The sequence below is a fragment of the Protopterus annectens genome, chromosome 5.part1 (genome assembly GCF_019279795.1).
Source record: "Protopterus annectens isolate FY-2018-M chromosome 5.part1, PAN1.0, whole genome shotgun sequence".
Taxonomy (NCBI): domain Eukaryota; kingdom Metazoa; phylum Chordata; order Ceratodontiformes; family Protopteridae; genus Protopterus; species Protopterus annectens.
In genome coordinates, this window is record NC_056736.1 from 612838855 (window position 1) to 612861081 (window position 22227).

The 22227-nt window shown below is 43.1% G+C and overlaps 1 protein-coding gene across 2 annotated transcripts in view; it reads right to left on the reverse strand.

Annotated features, from left to right (window-relative positions):
- RFC3 (replication factor C subunit 3) overlaps nucleotides 1-22227 on the reverse strand; it is a 520251-nt gene that overhangs the window by 287188 nt on the left and 210836 nt on the right. For both annotated transcript variants that reach the window (XM_044073227.1, XM_044073225.1), the window contains one exon: nucleotides 14557-14693. In XM_044073227.1, the coding sequence (XP_043929162.1) occupies nucleotides 14557-14693 (137 nt within the window). The remainder of the gene's footprint in view (nucleotides 1-14556; nucleotides 14694-22227) is intronic.

Consider the following 22227-nt stretch of genomic DNA (forward strand, 5'->3'; position numbering starts at 1 on the left):
GTTGGGTCCTGTCTAAATAAAAACGCAATTGCCTGTGAACATCCAATGTGTGGAAGATGTATTCCGCTTTGCTTGAGTACTTTGGAAAGAAAACCGGAAGTTCTAATGACTGTTGCAGACAAAAACTGGAACAAACTTTAGGGACAAAAGATGGATTAGGCCTGAGGGATACTCTATCTTTGTGAAAAACCAGGTACGGTGGTTTGACCGATAGAGCTTGAAGCTCTGAAACTCGTCTGGCCGAAGTAATCGCGACCAGAAAGGCAGTTTTCCAAGAAAGAAGTTTCAAATCACAGGTTGCTGCCGGTTCAAAGGGGAAGGAGGTTAAGGCACGTAATACCACATCGAGATCCCACGGAGGAGCAGGATGAGAAATCGGAGGTCGTAAGAGCGCAGCACCTTTCATGAAGGTTTTACACAATCTGTTGCTCATTAAAGGTGGGTTTATAGATTCATGAAAATTGGAAATAGCTGCCAATTGGACCTTGATGGTAGAGACTGAAGAACCTTGGTTGAATAGGGAAGTTAGAAATTTCAGGACTTCTGACACCGGGACAGTGATGGGATCCAGACCCCGGAGTTGATTCCAAATAGCAAATCTCTTCCATTTGCTAGTATACAATTTCTTAGTGGCAGACTTGTGGGCTGAGGATAAGATACGTATGACTTCCGGGTCTAAAGTATGATTCCTGACTATAGTCGGAAGAGAAGGAGCCAAGCTGCTAACTTCAAAGTGTGAAGGGACTGATGGAGTTGTCCCGACTGATGAATTAATAGGTCTGGGATCTGATCCAGGAACCACGGCCCGTCCAGTGTATATTTACGAAGATAGGGGAACCATACCTGACAAGGCCAGTAAGGGGCAACTAAAATCATTTTGCTCCCCAAGTGAGACGCCTTTTGGATCACTCTGGGAAGGAGGGGAACTGGAGGGAAGGCGTAAAGCAAGCGGGTGGGCCAAGGATGGGCTAATGCGTCCATAGGACTCTCCCCCGGAGCGAGAGAGAAGAACTTTCTGCACTTCGCGTTCAGCGGGGTTGCAAAAAGGTCACAACAAGAAGTTCCCCATCTGCTGAAGATCTGAGTTATCACTGCACCGTTCAGAGACCACTCGTGAAGAGAGAGAATAGTTCTGCTTAGTCTGTCGGCTATCACGTTGGACTTCCCAGGGATATGAGTCGCTACCAGGAAACGTCTGGTCGCCACTGCCCATTCCCAAACTCTCATGGCCTCTCTGCAAAGGGGGTAGGATCTGGTCCCTCCCTGCTTGTTCAGATACCAGACTACTGACATGTTGTCGGAGTGAATGGCAATTACGCCCTGAGGGAGGTAATCGTGAAGGGCTTGTAGAGACAGAAACACCGCCCTCATTTCTAGAATGTTGATATGAAGGAGACTCTCGTCGGAATGCCAATTGCCTTGGACTGACCTGCCCAGGTAATGCCCCCCCCACCCCGTCTGGGAGGCGTTCGTCGTCAATGTGGCCGTAGGAGGAGGTGGAACAAAGGGTCGTCCCTGATCCAGATTGGAGGGCACCAGCCACCAGCGAAGGTCCCGTTTGCAGGGTTCCGTGATCCGTATGAGGTGACTGAGAGAGAGATCCTGGAAGGACCACTGTGTCGATAGGAGCCACTGGAGAATTCTCATATGCAATCTTGCTAAGGGGACTAGGAGAACAGTGGCCGACATAGAGCCTAATAGCTGCAGGACCATCCTGGCTGGAGCTTTGGATCTGAGAAGCAAGGCTCGGACTTGAGCCTGTATAGTCTGTATCCTTTCTGTAGGAAGATAGACCCGCATATGGATTGAGTCTATCTCTACTCCGATGAACCTTATGCGCTGAGATGGCAGCAACACAGACTTTGGCCAATTGAAGGTGATTCCAAGGGAAGTGCCTAGTGATATGGTGGCTTGTAGGTTCTGCAATAGTAGACGCCTGGAGGGGGCAGTTAGGAGCCAGTCGTCCAGATACGGAAACACCTGGAATCCTAAACTCCTCAGGTGAGCAGTCACGACCGCCAAACATTTGGTGAACACCCTGGGGGCTGTGGTGAGACCAAAGGGCAGTGCGCAGAACTGAAAATGACTGTCTCCCAGGCTGAAGCGCAAATGTCTCCTGGACGCCTGATCTATCAGGATGTGATAATAGGCATCCTTGAGATCTATGGAGCACATCCAAACACCTTTCTCCAGCAGTGGGAGAATGGATTGTAAGGTGACCATTCGGAACTTGGACTTTTTGACTGATCGATTTAGGATGCTGAGATCCAAAATGGGCCTCAAGTCCCCGGTCTTTTGGGCACCAAAAGAATCTTGAGTAAGTCCCTAATCCGATCTGGTCTGCGGGGACCCGGTTGGATGACTCCTTTTTGAAGCAGCTTTGAGATTTCTAAGGCTGCATTTCCCGTTGACTGGGTGGCGGGTCCGGGATTTTCTTGGGCCCGGTGGAGGGTGTGAAAAGGGATGGCGTAACCTCCGGCGATGATTGAAGCACCCATCTGTACCGGTGATACTTCTCCCAGGCTTTAGGTGCCTCGAAAATCGACCCCCGACTGGCTCCGGAGCTGCACAGTCGGGCAATCCTTCAGGGATTGTGGAAGGCTGAAGAGCCACAAAAGGACTCGCGGTCTCCAGTGTTGGGGCCTCTGCCGCCTCTGGGACGGCGTCTTCCAGAAAAATTTCCCCTCCTCTGCCTCTAGAAGGGGGATCATCCTGCTGGGAGGGATAAGACTTCTGGGATTTACGGAACCACATTTTCCCTCCTCTTTTAGCCTTGGGGTAAGGCCGAAAGGGAGTGGAAAATCGTGCTTCTGATAGTTAAAGTCTTACCTTCTTGCTCACAGCGGTCAATGTGTCCTTTGGGGGGGATTTTTTTTAAAAAAAGGCCTTTTGGGAGGGTTTTACCCCCTTATTTTTTTTGGGGGGAAAAAAAACCCAAAAGGAAAAACCGGTTTTTTTGGTTTTGGAAAAAAAACAAGAAGCTTTAAAAAAAGGCCTTTCGGGGGAAAAACTCTTTTTTGGCCAAAAAGTTAATCGCCCCAAAACCCCAGAAAGGCAGTTTTCAAGAAAGAAGTTTCAAATCACAGGTTGCTGCCGGTTCAAAGGGGAAGGAGGTTAAGGCACGTAATACCACATCGAGATCCCACGGAGGAGCAGGATGAGAAATCGGAGGTCGTAAGAGCGCAGCACCTTTCATGAAGGTTTTACACAATCTGTTGCTCATTAAAGGTGGGTTTATAGATTCATGAAAATTGGAAATAGCTGCCAATTGGACCTTGATGGTAGAGACTGAAGAACCTTGGTTGAATAGGGAAGTTAGAAATTTCAGGACTTCTGACACCGGGACAGTGATGGGATCCAGACCCCGGAGTTGATTCCAAATAGCAAATCTCTTCCATTTGCTAGTATACAATTTCTTAGTGGCAGACTTGTGGGCTGAGGATAAGATACACGTGATGACTTCGGGTCTAAAGTATGATTCCTGACTATAGTCGGAAGAGAAGGAGCCAAGCTGCTAACTTCAAAGTGTGAAGGGACTGATGGAGTTGTCGACTGATGAATTAATAGGTCTGGGATCTGATCCAGGAACCACGGCCCGTCCAGTGTATATTCTGAAGATAGGGGAACCATACCTGACAAGGCCAGTAAGGGGCAACTAAAATCATTTTGCTCCCCAAGTGAGACGCCTTTTGGATCACTCTGGGAAGGAGGGGAACTGGAGGGAAGGCGTAAAGCAAGCGGTGGGCCAAGGATGGGCTAATGCGTCCATAGGACTCTCCCCGGAGCGAGAGAAGAACTTTCTGCACTTCGCGTTCAGCGGGGTTGCAAAAAGGTCACAACAAGAAGTTCCCCATCTGCTGAAGATCTGAGTTATCACTGCACCGTTCAGAGACCACTCGTGAAGAGAGAGAATAGTTCTGCTTAGTCTGTCGGCTATCACGTTGGACTTCCCAGGGATATGAGTCGCTACCAGGAAACGTCTGGTCGCCACTGCCCATTCCCAAACTCTCATGGCCTCTCTGCAAAGGGGGTAGGATCTGGTCCCTCCCTGCTTGTTCAGATACCAGACTACTGACATGTTGTCGGAGTGAATGGCAATTACGCCCTGAGGGAGGTAATCGTGAAGGGCTTGTAGAGACAGAAACACCGCCCTCATTTCTAGAATGTTGATATGAAGGAGACTCGGAATGCCAATTGCCTTGGACTGACCTGCCCAGGTAATGTCCCCCACCCGTCTGGGAGGCGTTAGTAAGTCAATGTGGCGTGGGAGGAGGAGGTGGAACAAAGGGTCGTCCCTGATCCAGATTGGAGGGCACCAGCCACCAGCGAAGGTCCCGTTTGCAGGGTTCCGTGATCCGTATGAGGTGACTGAGAGAGAGATCCTGGAAGGACCACTGTGTCGATAGGAGCCACTGGAGAATTCTCATATGCAATCTTGCTAAGGGGACTAGGAGAACAGTGGCCGACATAGAGCCTAATAGCTGCAGGACCATCCTGGCTGGAGCTTTGGATCTGAGAAGCAAGGCTCGGACTTGAGCCTGTATAGTCTGTATCCTTTCTGTAGGAAGATAGACCACATATGGATTGAGTCTATCTCTACTCGATGAACCTTATGCGCTGAGATGGCAGCAACACAGACTTTGGCCAATTGAAGGTGATTCCAAGGGAAGTGCCTAGTGATATGGTGGCTTGTAGGTTCTGCAATAGTAGGCGCCTGGAGGGCAGTTAGGAGCCAGTCAGTCCAGATAATGGAAACACCTGGAATCCTAAACTCCTCAGGTGAGCAGTCACGACCACCAAACATTTGGTGAACACCCTGGGGCTGTGGTGAGACCAAAGGGCAGTGCAGAACTGAAAATGACTGTCTCCCAGGCTGAAGCGCAAATGTCTCCTGGGCCGCCTGATCTATCAGGATGTGATAATAGGCATCCTTGAGATCTATGGAGCACATCCAAACACCTTTCTCCAGCAGTGGGAGAATGGATTGTAAGGTGACCATTCGGAACTTGGACTTTTGACTGATCGATTTAGGATGCTGAGATCCAAAATGGGCCTCAAGTCCCCGGTCTTTTTGGGCACCAAAAAGAATCTTGAGTAAGTCCCTAATCCGATCTGGTCTGCGGGGACCGGTTGGATGACTCCTTTTTGAAGCAGCTTTGAGATTTCTAAGGCTGCGATTTCCCGTTGACTGGGTGGCGGGTCCGGGATTTTCTTGGACGGCGGTGGAGGGTGTGAAAAGGGGATGGCGTAACCTCCGGCGATGATTCGAAGCACCCATCTGTACCGAGTGATACTTCTCCCAGGCTTTTAGGTGCCTCGAAAATCGACCCCCGACTGGCTCCGGAGCTGCACAGTCGGGCAATCCTTCAGGGATTGTGGAAGGCTGAAGAGCCACAAAAGGACTCGCGGTCTCCAGTGTTGCGGGGGCCTCTGCCGCCTCTGGGACGGCGTCTTCCAGAAAAATTTCCCCCTCCTCTGCCTCTAGAAGGGGGATCATCCTGCTGGGAGGGATAAGACTTCTGGGATTTACGGAACCACATTTTCCCTCCTCTTTTAGCCTTGGGGTAAGGCCGAAAGGGAGTGGAAAATCGTGCCTCCTGATGGTAGTTAAAGTCTTACCTTCTTGCTCACAGCGGGTCAATGTGTCCTTTACCTTGGGTCCAACAAAGAGGACCCATCAAAGGAGCGTCGGCAAAGGAAGACTTAAAGGCTTCCCAAAATGACACAGGCGGAGCCAGGCTTGTCTCCGTGAGCAACACCCACGCACTGCCGCTCTACTCGCCCCCTCGGCTGCATATGAAATGAGCCTCATGGACGAGTTTGATATCGATGACAGCGTAGCCAACTGAGAGCCAACCGTCTGGGCCAGCTGCTCAGGTAGAGTTACCCAAGAGGGTATCTGAAAGCTCCTTGATCAGATCCCTCTGAAATCTAGTGAAGTGCGTTAAATAGTTCAGGGACCTTAAGGTAAAGGCCGCTGAACTGAGGGTGTGCTTCTTCCGTGCGGTCCATGCTCCTAGACTCCTTATTAGGAGGATGGATGAGACGTCAAGCCTCTGCTACATCTTGTTGGGTAGCAGAGGCCACCACCAGGGCATCTACAGCCACACCTTTGGTCAGAAACTCCTTCTCTGGGGGTGCTGATAAGAATTTATTTGGGCGAGCAGGCACCGGTTCCACAGAGTCTGGATGCTCCCACGCCCTTGACAGATCAAATCTAGGAGCTCGTCAAGGCGGAGACACCAGGAGGCGGAGGGCTGAGCCCGAAGGCCTTGATGAACACCGACTCGCCAGCGGAAGGTTTGGAATGCCAGCCGCCTCGTTGTTTGAGGGCTTCCAAGATGTCTGCAAAGGAGACATCATCTGAGGGCGACTTAGGGGACACCTCCGCATCATCAAGACCGGTGTCCGACGTGAGAGACTCATCGGGAGTCGGCGTGCTTCCTCTTGCACAGTCTTTTCCGTGGGGTTCCTCCGAAGAAGCTTCAGAGGGACCTCCAAGAGGAAACCCCACTGGGGTGACCTCAGGCCCCGGGGCTCCGCTGTCTAGTGACAGGGGACTACCAAAGACCCAGTCTCCGTGTGTAGGGAAGGTGCGGTGAGACCGTGGAGGTAGCCAAAGAAGATTTGGCCAAGGCACTCCTCATGGCCCTGAAGGCGGACCACCAGAGTCCTGGGAAGGTCCGACCCCGTGGCCACAACAGTAGACGGTACCCCAAGCGCGCACCGAGAGGAAGGCTCGGAACCGAAAACATCGGTCCCGGCATCCCCGGGCCGACCGAGAAGTCCGTGTGCGAACTCCGACTCGAGAGCCAGGGTGGGAGTAAGGGTCGGAGCCGACCCGAAGACCTCCATCGGCTCCACCAGCACTGGCTCCAACGGTGCCGAGGCTGTTGGAGGAGGAATCAGAACTACCGGGTGGGCCATCAGCTCCGAAGCCGAATGGGCTGGAGCCGAAACTAATTTCTGGAATACAGGAGACTGAAAAAGTCTTAGGAGCACCCTGTCGATGTCCGAATCCGACATCTTGGAAGATCGGGAGGAGACCGACCGGGTCCGAACAGACTTCTCCATCGGCTCCGAAGGACTGGTGGACCGGCTCCGAATAGACTCTACCAGTATCGGTGCCGAGGGAGATTCCATAACAATTTCCCTCGGTGCCGAGGAGGGCTTCGGCGCCGAAGGGGAAGAGTCTGAGCCGGCAACCCTCATCGGCTCCAAAATCAGTGGAGCCGATGAAGGTGACCCGCCTCTCGAAGCCCCAGCCATCGGCTCCGAAACCAGAGGAGTCGAGACTGGAGGCATCGAGGCAGACCATTCCGCCCTCGGCTCTGAAGTCCGTGGAGCCGATGGAGAAGCCTGCCTAGATTTCTTAGTGGTCGGTTCCGACGGGCTGGTCAGAGCCGACGATTTCTTTTTCTTAGCTGGAGAGGAAGAGGAAGATAAGGCCTCCTCGAAGGAGGGTTTGATAAGCCCTTTCAAGATCAATTTATTCTTCCTCTCTTGGAGGACCCTAGAGGAAAAAGCGTGACACACGCTGCAAGACTCCTGCAGGTGTTTGGCGCCTAAGCAGTACACGCACAAGGAGTGATCATCGGTGATGGACATTTTATAGTTGCATCTCGTGCACTTCTTAAATCCTGAGGGTCTATGCTCCTTAGACATATTGCCTGTAGACTACTCACTATCAGAGAAAAACACAATGTATGTCACTCAGTAAAAGATTTTCACCACAATAAAAAAAAAAAAAAACCTTTTCTCTCTCTTTTTTTTTTTTTTTTTTTTTTTTTTTTACAAGAGGCGAAAGCCAAAGAAAGTTTAACAAATATAACTATAATACACTAAAAAGGAGGGCCAAGAACCCTCTAACTCAAACAGGTACTTGACCTCCAAAATACGATAAGACTCACTAAAGAACTAGGAGAAGGCCCCTCTAACTTAAACGGAAACCTTTCCCTGTTCAGTCACACAAAATTACCACAAAACTTTAACAAAAACACACTTATACACAGCAATAGCTGTTAAAACAGCTTTTGGGTAAAGATTAAAGAATTTCCTGACAGAAAAACTTTCAGAAAAAAAGCACTTAGCTCAGCCAAGTTCGAGACCACGTCCTAGCTTGTAAGCGGCAAACGAGATCTGGGGAAGTAGTGGTGGTGCATCCTGGGATAGAGAATAGCTCAGCCAATAAGAGGCTTCGCTCTATAGCATAGCGTGCCGAGTCGGAGCAGAGGATCGGCTCCGAGCCCATCAGTACAGAATGTAGGCGAGATAGGATCACATAACATCTATGTTTGCGTATAAATTCGCACAAGGAGTGCCCATTGCCACTCCTTTCTGTTGGATAAAATATTGGTTTTCATACGCAAACACATTATTTTTTAAAACCAAATCCATTAGTAAAGCACATCTTATTATTCGTTCTCTTGGCATATCTTTCTCAGTCAAGAACAGCCTCATGTAGTCCACCCCTGTATCACTAGGAATATATGTAAATAATGATGTTGCATCCAAAGTCAACATGTATTCTGTCTCTATATCACTAGGTATATAGTCTGTGAGGCTTTCCAGAAATTGTTGTGTGTCCCTTACTACTGTAGGAGTTTGTTCCACTATGCTTCTTAGTTGTTTCTCCAGATATATAGATATTGTTTCTGTTAACCATCCCTTACTCGAAACTATAGGTCTCAAGGGTGGACTTTCAATGTTCTTATGGACTTTAGGTAATCCCCTAAAAGTCCGTATAGTTGGTTTCTCTATTAAAAAATATTTATAAAGATCTGAATCTATCACTGCACATAAGTCATAGAGTTCATCATGTATTCCATTAATAACTTTGTTAAGCTTCACACCATCAATATTCGTGTATGTCTCACTATCATTCAAAAGAGTCTGAATCTTGGATTTATACATCTCAGTATCTAATACTACTACTGCACCCCCTTTATCTGCATTTCTAATTACAATCCCCTTGTTTTCCTGTAAGTTCTACAAGGCTTGTTCATCGCTATTTAGATTATAAAAATCATGTTTGACTTTAGCTTCATTATTATCATATAACTTCAATAGGTCTCCCTCACATGCTTTTACAAACGACTCTACTAAAGGGTGCATCTGAGAAATAAGTTGATGGCTTCTTGAAAATTCTGTTAACATTCTCACATATGTTGTCTCCATATAACATTTTAAGATTTATATTTCTAGTAAACATTTTTAAATCAATTAGCATATCAGTAAAGTCAACATCTTTCGCTGGAATAAAAGATAAGCCTCTATTTAAAAGGCTTCTTTCTAACGATGTTAAATAACTAGAAATGTTAATAACTAAGTCTGACTTACAGGTTTCAGCACTTTTTTCTGAAACTCCAATCTCTCTTCGGGAAATTTGCATTTCTTGGATCCCTGTAACAGTGACCATGGCGTTTTCGTGTTCAGCCATATGGGTTAGGGGGAAAAAAAACCCTCTGTAGAAGTAGTAGGAGATGCACTAACAACATTTGTTTCTTTCCTGCGTACATCTTGATTCAGAATTCTTACATTACTCGTTCCCGCTAAAGCTGGCAGTTCTCTATTGATATCCATCGCATCGTTGTTACATGTGGTATTATTGTTCATCATCACTTCCTTCCTGGTGGGCGGCTCTACTCCCTTGTTCGACACATCAGGCTCCCTAATTGGTTGAGCTATCGGAATTGATGCGTCTCTTATTCCATCTGCAGATTGGTGGGCTGTCTGTTGCTGATTATTGCCTCTCCCTCTCATTGGTTCGGGAGGCCAAGCAAACACATTCCCCCTCTGGAAATTGAGGAAGTCCTTTTCAAGTTTCTTTTTCTTTCCCTGCATCAATTTATTCTCAAGTAATGAGACATTAGCACTAGCGCTTGCCAAAAAAATCACTCATCTCTCCCTGTGTCATAAAACCAGCCAATTCTTCACGTAATCTAGTAAGTTCAAACATTAAGTCTTTTTCTATTGACATGTATTGCCCTACTAGTAATTTCATATAGCCACAGCTGGTCTCAAGATTGAGTTGTTTCCATTTACTAAGTAGTTCAGGGTAAGTGTTGCCAAAATTCGGCATCTTAAATATACGTAAACCACGTGGAACTACTTTAAAATTAATGCAGGCTTCCATATGCCTAAGTTGCCATTGTGCATATTTCAGTATCTCTAGAGTTTGTTCTATTTTCCTCATTAGTTGTATAACATTAATATTTCTGTCAATATCGCTGGTTCCCCTCTCATTACTTGTTAAATCAATTCTTGATAATTTCAGTAAAGGATTACTGTCAGCTAATATTAGTTTCTTAAACAAAGTTTCATTGGTATCAGTCAGTGTCATTAAAAGAAAAATCTGAATTCACAATGTCCTTTTCACTGGTCACTGCCGTCATGTCCCTTGCTTCAATGATAAAAACGGAGTTAAGCAAAACGAATCAACCGCAAAGGGTAAAGTGCCTTGAGCAAAATGTAGTTCCAAAATTCAAATAACCTTTTCTTGAGGCACAACATGACAATAAGAAGCTTGACCTTTTATTAAACACACTGAACTAAAGAACAAAAACAATAAAACATCCAGTAAGCGCTTTCACATTCTCTTGAATGCTTCATCAGACTGTTAAAAAGCTAAGCCATTTCTACATTTAAATACCTTTGCTGTTACTTCAACAACCAATCATTATTGTTCCTTACTTGATGACATCAGTGGTTAACTGATTAAAAAATTAACTAAAAAATTGCTGGCTGAAATTCATGTTCAAAACCTCTGTGATTCTTTATATTAAAAACAAATATTTAATTTATAATAGATACTTCAACCTCATGCAGCTTAAAAACATCTCAAACTATATGTTTCACTATTTAAAAAAACATGTGCTTATGTATAAATGTATACTATAAAAATATAAAATATATCAAATATATATGCTGTTTATTAATAGATTCATGAGCCATAGCAAGGGACAACAAGCATGGGACTCTAGCACAAAATAGAAGTTATCTGTTCAGAGGAGAGGCAAACAGATCTACTAGATGAGCACCACACTGGCGGACAATGTCCAGAAACCCATCCCTGTGAAGCATCGGCTTGTGGGATTGTGTTATGGACCTGCAATCTGCCACTATGTTTTGATCTGAAAGAATGTAAACTGCCTCAAGGGTCACCAAATACTGGATAGCTAGCTCCCAAACCTGAAGGGCAAATGTGCATAGGAGATACGACCTTGTCCCCACTTGCTTGGTAACATACCACATCACAGCAATGTTGTCTGTGAGAATCTTGAGGAACCCTGGAAGGAAAAGAGAGTGAAAAGCCTGAAGAGCTAGCAGAAAATCTCATCTGTTTGACACTGATGTGGTCTTTCTTTTGTTGAAGAGACCAAAGGCCTTGCACCTTTAGAAGACCAAAGGAGGCCTCCCATTCCACATCCAAGGCGTGTGTGAAAAGTTCCTAAGAGGGGACTGGAGGTTGAAAAGGAAGCCCTGGGTTGATGGATGAGAATGCTGAAGCCAAATTTAATTTAGAAACTAGTGGAGCTTTCTCAAGTGGAGCTTGGCTAGAGGAAGCATAGGAATGGTGGAAGCCAAGTAACCCACACCCTCAGAAACTCCCTGGCTGTAATTGAGGACAGAGGAAGAAGGGATTGAAAGAAAGCAGTTAGAGTGAAAGCCTTGGGAGGAGGCAGGGATGCCAGCATTGGAACAGCCTGGAGCCTGCACCCTAGAAAAACATAATCCTGAGAAGGAGTCAGGAATGATTTTTGGAAGTTTACAGTAAACCCCAGGCTTTGCAAGAGAGAAATAGCAAAGTGCAGGTGCTGAAGTAAAATCTCTGGAGAGCAGGCTTGATAACTCTGTTGCCCAGGTAAGGAATGACATGTATCCCCCTTAGCCTACAGAATGCAAGCACAGGAGTGAGGCATCTGGTGAAGACCCTTGGGGCAGTAGAGAGGCCAAAGGGCAAAGCGGAGAACTGAAAGTGCTACAAAGCAACAGAGGAATATAAAAACTTCCTGCAAAGGGGAAGGACAGGAATGTGTAGATAAGCATCCTTGAGATCTACAGAAACTAGAAAGGCCTGTGGAAGTAGTAGAGGAAACAAGGTTTGAAGGGACAGAATCCAAAAGGAAAGGACCTTCAAAAAGGTGTTTAGGTGAGAAAGATCCAGAATCTGTCTCCATGTGCCCCATTTCCTGGGGACCAAAAACATTCTGGAATAAATCCCCTTCCCCCTATGAGGAGTTGGAACTTCTTGAATTGTTCCTTGTGCCAACAGGCCCTGAAGCGTCTCAGGGGAAAAAGGGTAGTTGGTCCTGAGGAGTGCCCAAAAGGGGGATAAAGATTTCCACACCATGTAATAACCCTAGCAAATAATGGAAAGAACCCAGGAGACCTGGGTGATTTTTAACCAAAAATGAAGGGACAGAGAAAGAAATAGAGAAAAAGGAATGTGACCGAGAAGAACATGGCAAGGATAGTCAGGCAGTAAATTGTCAGGAAAAGGAGGCTTCTGAGTAGAAGTCTAGGTAGCGTTAGCAGGGGAGCCCTTCTACCACCCTTTTTACCTTTGAGGGAGAGTAAGACTGTCTGTGCACAAAAACAGGCTTGTTAGGATAATTCCTCTGAAACGGGTATAGCGGAAACAAAAATATGATTCAACTCCTGTAAGGCCTTTCCCTTTTCTTGCATAGATGTAATTCTGCAGCAGCAGCACCAAAGAAATGCTACTTATCTAGAGGAGCATCCATCAGTTTAGCCTTGATATCATCAGGCAAAGGCTGAGGTCCGAGCCAGGAATACCTCCCCAAAACAGATCCAAAAGCAGCAACCCTAGATGTAGCATCAGCTGCATTTAATGGAATGGAGAGCTACTTGGAAGGATGTCCCTAAAAAGAGTAAGAGTAGAGACCTTCCCTCAGGGTCAGGGAGAGGTAAAATAGTTTTCAAGCTTAAGCGAGAAGAGCCACAACTTACCTACTCATGTGTGTCTAATGCTTATCAAAGCCACTAACACCACAGAAGGGTCAAAAGAGGAAGACTTACAAAGAAACATATAGTCATCAGGCACTTTATAAAACCTATCAGGTTTTTTGGGAGCAGGGGATTTGGAATCAGGAGCCTGCGCATCAGTGGAAAAAGCATCCAACAAGACAGCAAGGACAGGAGGAACAGCACAAGGCCTAGGAGACTCCATCTGTAAAAGCTCATCATAGTACCTCTTCTGAACATCAGACATCTGAGCAGAGCCCCACTGAAAAATTCCATTATTCTGAAATAGTGACACCAAACAAAATCTCCTCAGAATGAGAGTCAGGACTGACAGACTCTTCTTCCTTAGAACCACAGTCAAGTGGCGAAGGACTGTGAGAGGAATGCAAGGGATTCTTCATCAGAATCAGCAGCATCCCCATCAGAAGAATCCTGCTCCCTGGGCCTCTTCAGAGGGGTAGAAGATCAAGGAGGAACAGAAAAAGAAACTCCCTGTGGAGGCTTAAGAGCCATAATGGCATTAAACAGAACTTGAGTGAAGTTTTGCCATTCACACTGAGTATCTTTCAGAGCAGGCAAAATGGGTTAGCTTTTTGCTTCTTTTAAAGTGGGACGTCAGCCTTGACAAATTTAGGAGGCTCTGAACCCTGAAGATACTCCTCCCTTACTAAAATCTGAGCAACACCCCTAGACCCTTCAGTAATAACCAGCAGCGGTTCCCACTGTACATCCGAAGCAGACATCTGCAATACCTCCATGGACGTGCATGGAGTCGGATGCATGCTGGCCTCAGAAGCGGTAGTGGCACAGGAATCCGAGAAAGATACCGGATGGTCCTCCGGGCTCTCACCAGATGCAAGGACATCTATGCTTTATCACAACTGTCTAATCACTAACATGTACATATAGTGGAGAAACTGGAATGGTGTAAGAACGGCCTATGTAAAAGTAGAACATGGCTTATGATTACTGCTCTTTTTCTAAATTACACTGTTTCATCAAAGTCAGTATGGAAGAGGGTATCACAGTAATGTGGTAAGTTGGCAATGATGTCTCACACCGCTTGGTTCTCCAGTGTGGTTCCCAGCTGGGGTTCACTCGGTACTGAGACTCAAGTCTTCCTTGTATCCATGTCAGCTTTCAGTAGATTTCTTTCTACATCCCAACGGCATGCAGTAGGTGAACTGACAATATTCCAAACTGACACAAAGGTATACATGCAGTGTGTGTCTGTACATGTAACTGTTATGTGATGGACTGTTAACTGCAAGGAAAGCCTACCCCTGTAAGCATGAACAGGAAGAATAGGAGTATTAGACATGAATGAATAGGAAATGTAAATAGTAAGAACATTATGGATGGGAACTGCATCTATCCAGTGTGCACAAACAAAATCTAAGAATATTCTCAAGGTTTGCAAATTAGGAAGTATAAATTTGTTCATAGTATTCGTTAATATAAACTTTATTCAAGCCAGTGTCACTGCAGAACCCATTTTCAAATTTTGCGTGTTCAAACCTTGTTTGGACAACATTACTAAATACGGTCTCTCTCTCTCTGCACACTTACTGTTGGACTCTGCAGGCTTCACACATGAGCAATGCTTTTCGAAGATTCCGGGCTGATTTTTCTGCAATCCTGCGAGCAAGCTCTTGAGGGAGCAACAAGCTTTCTTTCTTGCACACACTGGACAGAACATGGCAAATCTAGAAGACATAGAACAGCCTGGTCATCAATGTGCAAGTTTGTGTATGTAGTAAAATCAAGCCTGCATATAAAACTACTGTGATGGGAGAAAGTAGAGTTATGTAAAATCTTACCACAACAGCGGGTATCCTTCTCTTCACTGTTATAATATTCTTTACAATAGGAATCCCCTGCCAAGGGCAGCCTTAAATCCAGCTACCATAACAGTGCCTTTAGGTTGTAAATCACACACGTTTCCTGCTTACTGCGTAGGGCATAAAGGTGACGTCCGGACATACCATCCTCAGAAATGAAAAGCCTCAGTAGGAACTACAATCAAGGATACTAGTAGGAAGAAGCACATCCAACAGGAAAAAGGACCAGGGGGAGGAGGGACAGAACGAATACTGCAACAGTGAAGAGAAGGCCATCTACTGTTATGGTCAGATTTTACACAGCTGTACTATGTTCTTCCATATCACTGTTGCAGTACTCTTTACAATAGGGAGAGTACAATAGCTTAGGAAGAAGGTTAGGAGGAGTAAGGGCCAGCAGAGCCTTCTAGGAAACCATGCAGAATGGACCTGGCAAAGCCAGCTCGGGCCTTAGAAACTGCATCCAACTTATAGTGCCTGGTAAAGGTATGATTAGAAGTCCAGGCAGCTGCATCAAGAACAGAATTAGTATCTGAACCCTTGAAAAAAGCACCAGAATAAGCCAAAGACCTAGTAGAAGGAGCCTTAACAGAAGAAGGAAGGCTCTTCCCATGAAAAGTATAGCAAACATAATGGCTTTAGATATCCAAGAAGAAATGGTTTGCTTGAAAACAGCCAAACCTAAAGACTTAGGATGAAAAGAAACTAAAAACTGTTCAGATTTATAAAAAGCTTTAGTCTTAACCAAATAACATCCGAGTTGTCTATGCAAATCTAAGATGTGTAAAACTTTCTCACGAACAGACTGTGGAAAAGGGGAAAAATGGGCAAATAATGAATGGATTGATTAAGAGAAAACACATTAACCAACTTGGGCATAAAAGAAGGATTAGTACGAAAGGACACCCTGACTTTACAGAAAACTAAAACAGGAGGAACAGCCATAAGGCCTTTCAGCTCAGACACCTGTCTGGTAGAATAAGGGTCAAAAGAAGAACAGTCTTTAAAGAACAACGCTGTAAGGAAGCTGATGCAGCAGGCTCAAAAATGGTCAGTCAATTTTTCAAAAACAAAATTAAGGTTCCAGGAAGGAAGAACAGGCTTCCTGGGAGGCCTAATGTGAAGTACACCTTTAAGGAACTGTTTGGCTTCAAATCTAGAAGCTAAAGGGGGAGTCAAAGGCAGACAAGCAGAGACAGCCAATAGGTGGACCTTAACAGAAGAACAGGTCCATCCAGCACTGAGAAATTCACACAGATAAGAGAGAACCAAAGTAACATCCACAGCAAGTGGCTCCAGGGTACGGGAAAGACACCAAACAATAAACCTCTTCCATTTGGACAAGTAAGATTTCCTAGCAGAAAAATGCTGTCTGTAGGAGATCAAAACCCTATCACCCACAATGTCAGTTGAGGAGTGGACAGGTGGGGATGTATGAGAGATCCCTTGTCTTGCGTGAGTAGGTCCACCCTATGAAGTAACTTGTAATGACTGCCCATGGCTGAAGCAGAAGAGGGAATCAATACTGCCTAGGCCAAAAGGGAGTCACCAGGAAGATTTTGGAAGCAGAGCATCCTGTTTTATCTTGAAAAACACTTTTGGAATGAGAGGGGGAGGGGGCTGCATCAAGAAACATCCCCTTACAAGAAAAAGACAGGGTGTCCACCTTCCAGGCCAGACAGCATAGGACCTCTGGCACAAAGTAGAGGAAGTTGTCTATAAAGAGATCTATTTGAGGAGTAACCCACTGGTGGACAAAGTCCAGAAACACATCTCTGAAAAGCATCCATGAGCTGGATTGTGTTATTGACCTGTTCAAAGAATCTGCCACTATGTTCTGATATAAGGGAATGTAAACTGCCTGAAGGGTCAGCAGATACTTGATAGCCAGAAAGAAATTGCCCCCACCTTGCTTGTTGACATACCACATCACTGTGGTATTCTCTGTGAGAACTTTGAGGAGTCCTGGAAGGGAGAGAGAGAATGAAAAGCCGGAAGAGCTCTCATTACTTTGACACTGATGTGGTCTTTCTTTTGTCAAAGAAACCAAAGGCCTTGCAGTTCCTGAGGACCGAAGGAGGACCCTATTCCATGTCTTAGGCAACTGTGAAAAGTTCCTGAGAGGGGTTTGAAGGTTCAAAGGGAAGTCCTACTGAATTTCCAACTTGAGGCATGGATGTAGAGGAACTAAAAAATCCCAAGGATGAGAATGGTGAAGCCAAACTAACTTTAGAAACCAATGAACTATGAACTATGAAGTAGGTAAAATATGGAATAATCTTCCATCCGATCTGTCCGTTGGCATTCAGGAGTTTTCTCCAAAATAAATAAAATAAAATGAAGCTTTCTCATGTGGAATTTGGCTAGAGGGAGCATAAGAATGGTGGAAGCCATGAAACTCAGAGCCATTAGAAACTACCTGGTTTAACTGAAGCCAGATGAAAAAGGGACTGAAAGAAAGCCATCAGTGTTAAAGCCTTGGAAGGAGGCAGGAATGACAGCTTTGGAACAGTCTGGAGCTTGCATCCCAGGAAAAACATGATCCTGGGAATGAGTTAGGAACGACTTTTAGGAATTTACAGTAAACCAATAAAATTCCACAGACACTAACAGCACTCCACAAAACGACAAAATGTTGCTTCCAATAAAAGAACAGGGGGGACAGACCCAAATCCAAGTTCAAATCTAAAATAAATCCACTTTATTGAAAAAGAAAAAAAATGCTTCTCCAAACAAAGCTGAACTGTGAACAAGCGCTTTTGTCTTTTTACAATACTGGTACTTCTTCAAAGTTCAAGATTGTTCCCGATTCAATTACCTTTATTTCCTATCTAAGGAACCTCCCCCATTAGTTAATTTGCCAATAAAATCTAATTACCAGTCCTTTTCGTGTATTTATCCAATAATATTGATCTTATTCCCTATAAAAAAAAAAACAGAACATATACATTTTTTAAAGATACATATAAATGTAGATATGAATGTCGCAGATACATATTCTGTTGTCGTTTATCCAATTAAAAGATATATGCATGCCCATATGTATAATATATATATATATCTATATATATATATATATATATATATATATATATATATATATATCTATATATACACACACACATATACACACACACACATATATATATATATATATATATATATATATATATACACACACACACACACACACACACGTGAATAAATACATAAATCATTCACTCAATACTTAAATGTATATATATTTTTTTCATGTTGTAAATCACCCAAATTTATTATTTTTTTCACTTTTTTACACATATGCAACAAACTTATGATCTGTAATACAGTCCATCTACCCCTTGACAAATTAACAGTTAAGTGCCTTCATTCTTACAAAAACAAACATAGTAAGAAATATGGTCATTAAATCCGGTTGCATTTGTTTTAAATTGCCATTTGGCTTCTTTACATTCCAGCTTAATCTTAAACAGCCCTTCCCTTGGATCTTGCTCTATGACTTCAATAAAGAACCCAAACCCATGACCATCATTGTTTTCTATGTGCCTCCAAAGAGCATTAGACGGATTTTTTTTTATTTATGTCTTTGATATGTTCATAAATTTGTTCTTTAAGTCATCTTTCCAATTTACCAACATAAAAAGGACAATTCATGCAAACTGCAACACAGACCACCATATTCGTCTCACAATTACATCTTCTAGGACAGGAAATCCTTCCATATCCATACATATTTATAAATATCCTCTCAACAATGTACCTACATTGGGGACATCTCCCACATTCTCATCCTCGTGTGTTCATCCAGCATTACCCTTTCACTATTTTTAGCCTCAAAGAAATTATTTAAATTCCAGTCTCTCTTACAGATAACCACAGGCCCACTTCTTGTTTTTCTCTCATCAATTATTAGATCTAAAATTATTTACCAGAAAATTAAATGTGGATGTCATACTGGTGTATATTATTAATTTCTCCTAATCATTTGATTTCTTTAAAAAGCCAAGCCTATATAACCCACCTCTACATATTACCCTAACTTTATTTGAAAATATGTGTGAAAGTGACATAGGAGGATATTAAAAGATACTTGTGCCAGTAAAAATATTGGTAAGAGCAACATGGATATGGCTAAAATGGAGTTACTAAATGGTTTATGTGGTACCAGAGAGTTAAGAATAATGAAACCTGACAATAGGGGGGTCTGGTAATTATGGATACTATAGAGCCTGCTATTTGCAGGGAAATATGAAGAAATTTCTATAAATGAAGAGAATATAGCCTATTCAAAAACAGATATAATTCTTTATGACCTACTGATACGAGGACAAATTACTGGTACTGAATACTTATATCTAAAAGTGGACTTTCCTCATATCTCAAAGATCTTTTGTACACCAAAAATCCATAAAAAATGTACTTGATCCCCCTTTACAATCTAGAGTGGATGCAAATGGCTCAAAAACATATGGCTTGGCAAAATTTATAGATCTTAAATAAAAAAAAATGTACTCATTGATGAAAGCTACATTTTGAGAGACTCTTGGGACTACCTTATTAAGATTCAAGATACAATGTACAGGGAGGATTTAATTTTAACAACTATAGATATAACAGACTTATTTACAGTTATACCACATCAATGTGGTCTTAATTGGATCATGGAATACCTAACTTCCAAGAAACATTTAGACAACACTATCAATGTTCTTATAGTATTAATGGAACTAGTACTAGACAACAACTATATTTGGTTTGATGGAATCACTTTCAAACAAAAAATGGGGGGGTGGCAATGGGTGCAGCATACACCCCCATTTCTGCCAATATCATCTTAGCCTATTGGGAAAGGAATTTTACTTTTAAATAAGAATTTTGTAACTCGTGGACATTTTATGGACGATTTGAAATGATCCAGTAATATTTTGGAGTGATACAGAAGACAGATTAGACAATTTTTTTCATTACATATATAGTACTGCAGATTTTTTTAAAGTTTACTATCAACAAGTCTAAGATGAGCATACCTTATTTAGAAAACGAGATTATTGTAGATCACATTAATAAGTGTTTCACTTCAAATCTATACAGGAAGCCCACATATTCAAATACATTGCTTCATTTTGACAGTTGTCATCCTATACATCAGAAGGCAGCACTAATAAAAGGACAACTGGTGATACTTTCCAGAATGGTCTCTAGTCTTGAAAAATTCTTTTCAGAAGGGGAAAAACTGAGATCCATGTTAAAAAGTAAGGGTTTTCCAACATGGTTTTTAAAGGAGATTTTCAAGGAAGTATATGTAAAAAGGACCAAAGGTGTATATATAAACCCATTTTGGGCATTGCTTTACCTGTTTCTGAGACGGTTAATAATAATACTAACCAATTCCAAAAGGGTTTTATCACCACTTAGAATAAGGATGCAGGGACCATCAGAAATATTATAGTCAGCAATTGGAAAATACTTGAAATTGGTGGATCTGATGAAAGAAAAACAGGAGACGGTCCTGTGGTAATCTATAGGAGAGACTGGAGAAAAACTGAAAGGGTAATGGATGGACACAAAGGGATGACAAAATGTGGGAGATGTCCCCAGTGTAGGTACACTGTTGAGGGGGACATGTACAAAAACTTAAGGACATGGAAGGGTCTCTTGTCCTAGAAGATGTAATTGTGAGATGAATATGGTAGTCTACGTTGCAATCTGAATGAACTGTCCCTCATTTTACATTGGTAAAATGGAAAGGTGACTTAAAGAACAAATTTATAAACATATCAATGGCATAAAAATAAAAAAATCAGTCTACAGTCTAATGCTCTTTGGAGGCACATAGAAAACAACGGTCATGGGTTTGGGTTCTTTATTGAAGTCATAGAACAAGATCCAAGGGGAGAGCCATTTAAGATTAAGGGGGAATGTAAAAAAGCCGAATGGCAATAAAACAAATGCAACTGGACTGAATGACCATATTTCTTTTGTATGTTTTTTAAGAATGAAGGCACTTGACTATTAATTTGTCAAGGGGTGGATGGACTGTATTACAAGTTTGTTGCATATATATGTATGAAAAAGTGATTTTTTTTTAATCAATTTGGGTGATTACAACATGAAAAAAATATATATACAGTTAAGTACTGAGTAAATGTTTTATATATTTATTCACAAGTACCGAGTGAATATTTACATATTTACTTGCATGTATGTATACATATATGGGTCCCCATCAGACAATTGAAATTTCACTTAAACAAAACCCACTTAAGACAAAAACACTGAAAGTTCAATTAAGCGAACACTCACATCACTGAATTCCTACACAGGGAATGGAGGCAGTTGGCCAACATGGGGCAATTTGCCCTTTTCTTCACTGCAGTGCGATCTGAGTTGGCATATTTAGTTACGGTGTGTGTGTGTGTGTGTGTGTGTGGGGGGATGCAGCCCCCCCCCCAGGTGAATTTGACATACTGCAGCGTGTTTGCTGGTTGAATGTTGGCCAACTGCTTCCATTCACTGTGTAGAAATCCAGTGATGTGAACATTTGCTTACTTGAACAGTCGGTGTTTTCGGGCAAGTGAAATTTTGATTATCTGAAGTAGACCCATATGTGTATGTATATATATATATATATATATATATATATATATATATATATATATATATATCTGTGTGTAGAGAGAGAGAGAGAGAAAAGAGAGATATGGATATACTTCATCTCACATACCAAATCAGCAAACCACAAAACGTTGAGACCAAAATGCCAAAGTATCTAATCAATGAAACTTTAGAATGCCGAACATTCACATCACTGAAACACTACTATGCATGCGCCAACCTAAACACTTACAAATGTTACAAAACAATTAAAAATAACCACTAAATGGACTGCTGTACACTTCACAATGTTTAACGTCCCCCATACCGCCTGAAACTTACATATACCAACTCTGAAATCGCACTAAAGTGGGAGAAAGACTAAATGTCCTGATCCACACTGTACTGTGATCTCCACCAACAATCCTTGCAACAGGTAAATTATTGTAAAAACATAAAACCTATAATTTACCTGTTCTCATACCTCCGAGTGATTTTACATAATCAGGGCAGTTAGATTGGCACATGCGTAGTAGTATTTCAGTGTTCTAAACTTTTGGCATTGTGATGTTTCGCTGATTAGAAAGTTCAGCATTTTGGTCTTGATGTTCTGTGGTTCTCTGATTTGGTATATGATAATTTGAAGGGGATCCATACGTGTGCACGCACACACGGACACGCACACATTTTGTGTGTTTGTGTGTATATTTTTATACATATGGGTATGCATACATCTTATGCTGTTTTACTGCGTTTTAACTGGATCAACAACAGAATACATAATATGTATGACATGCATATCTAC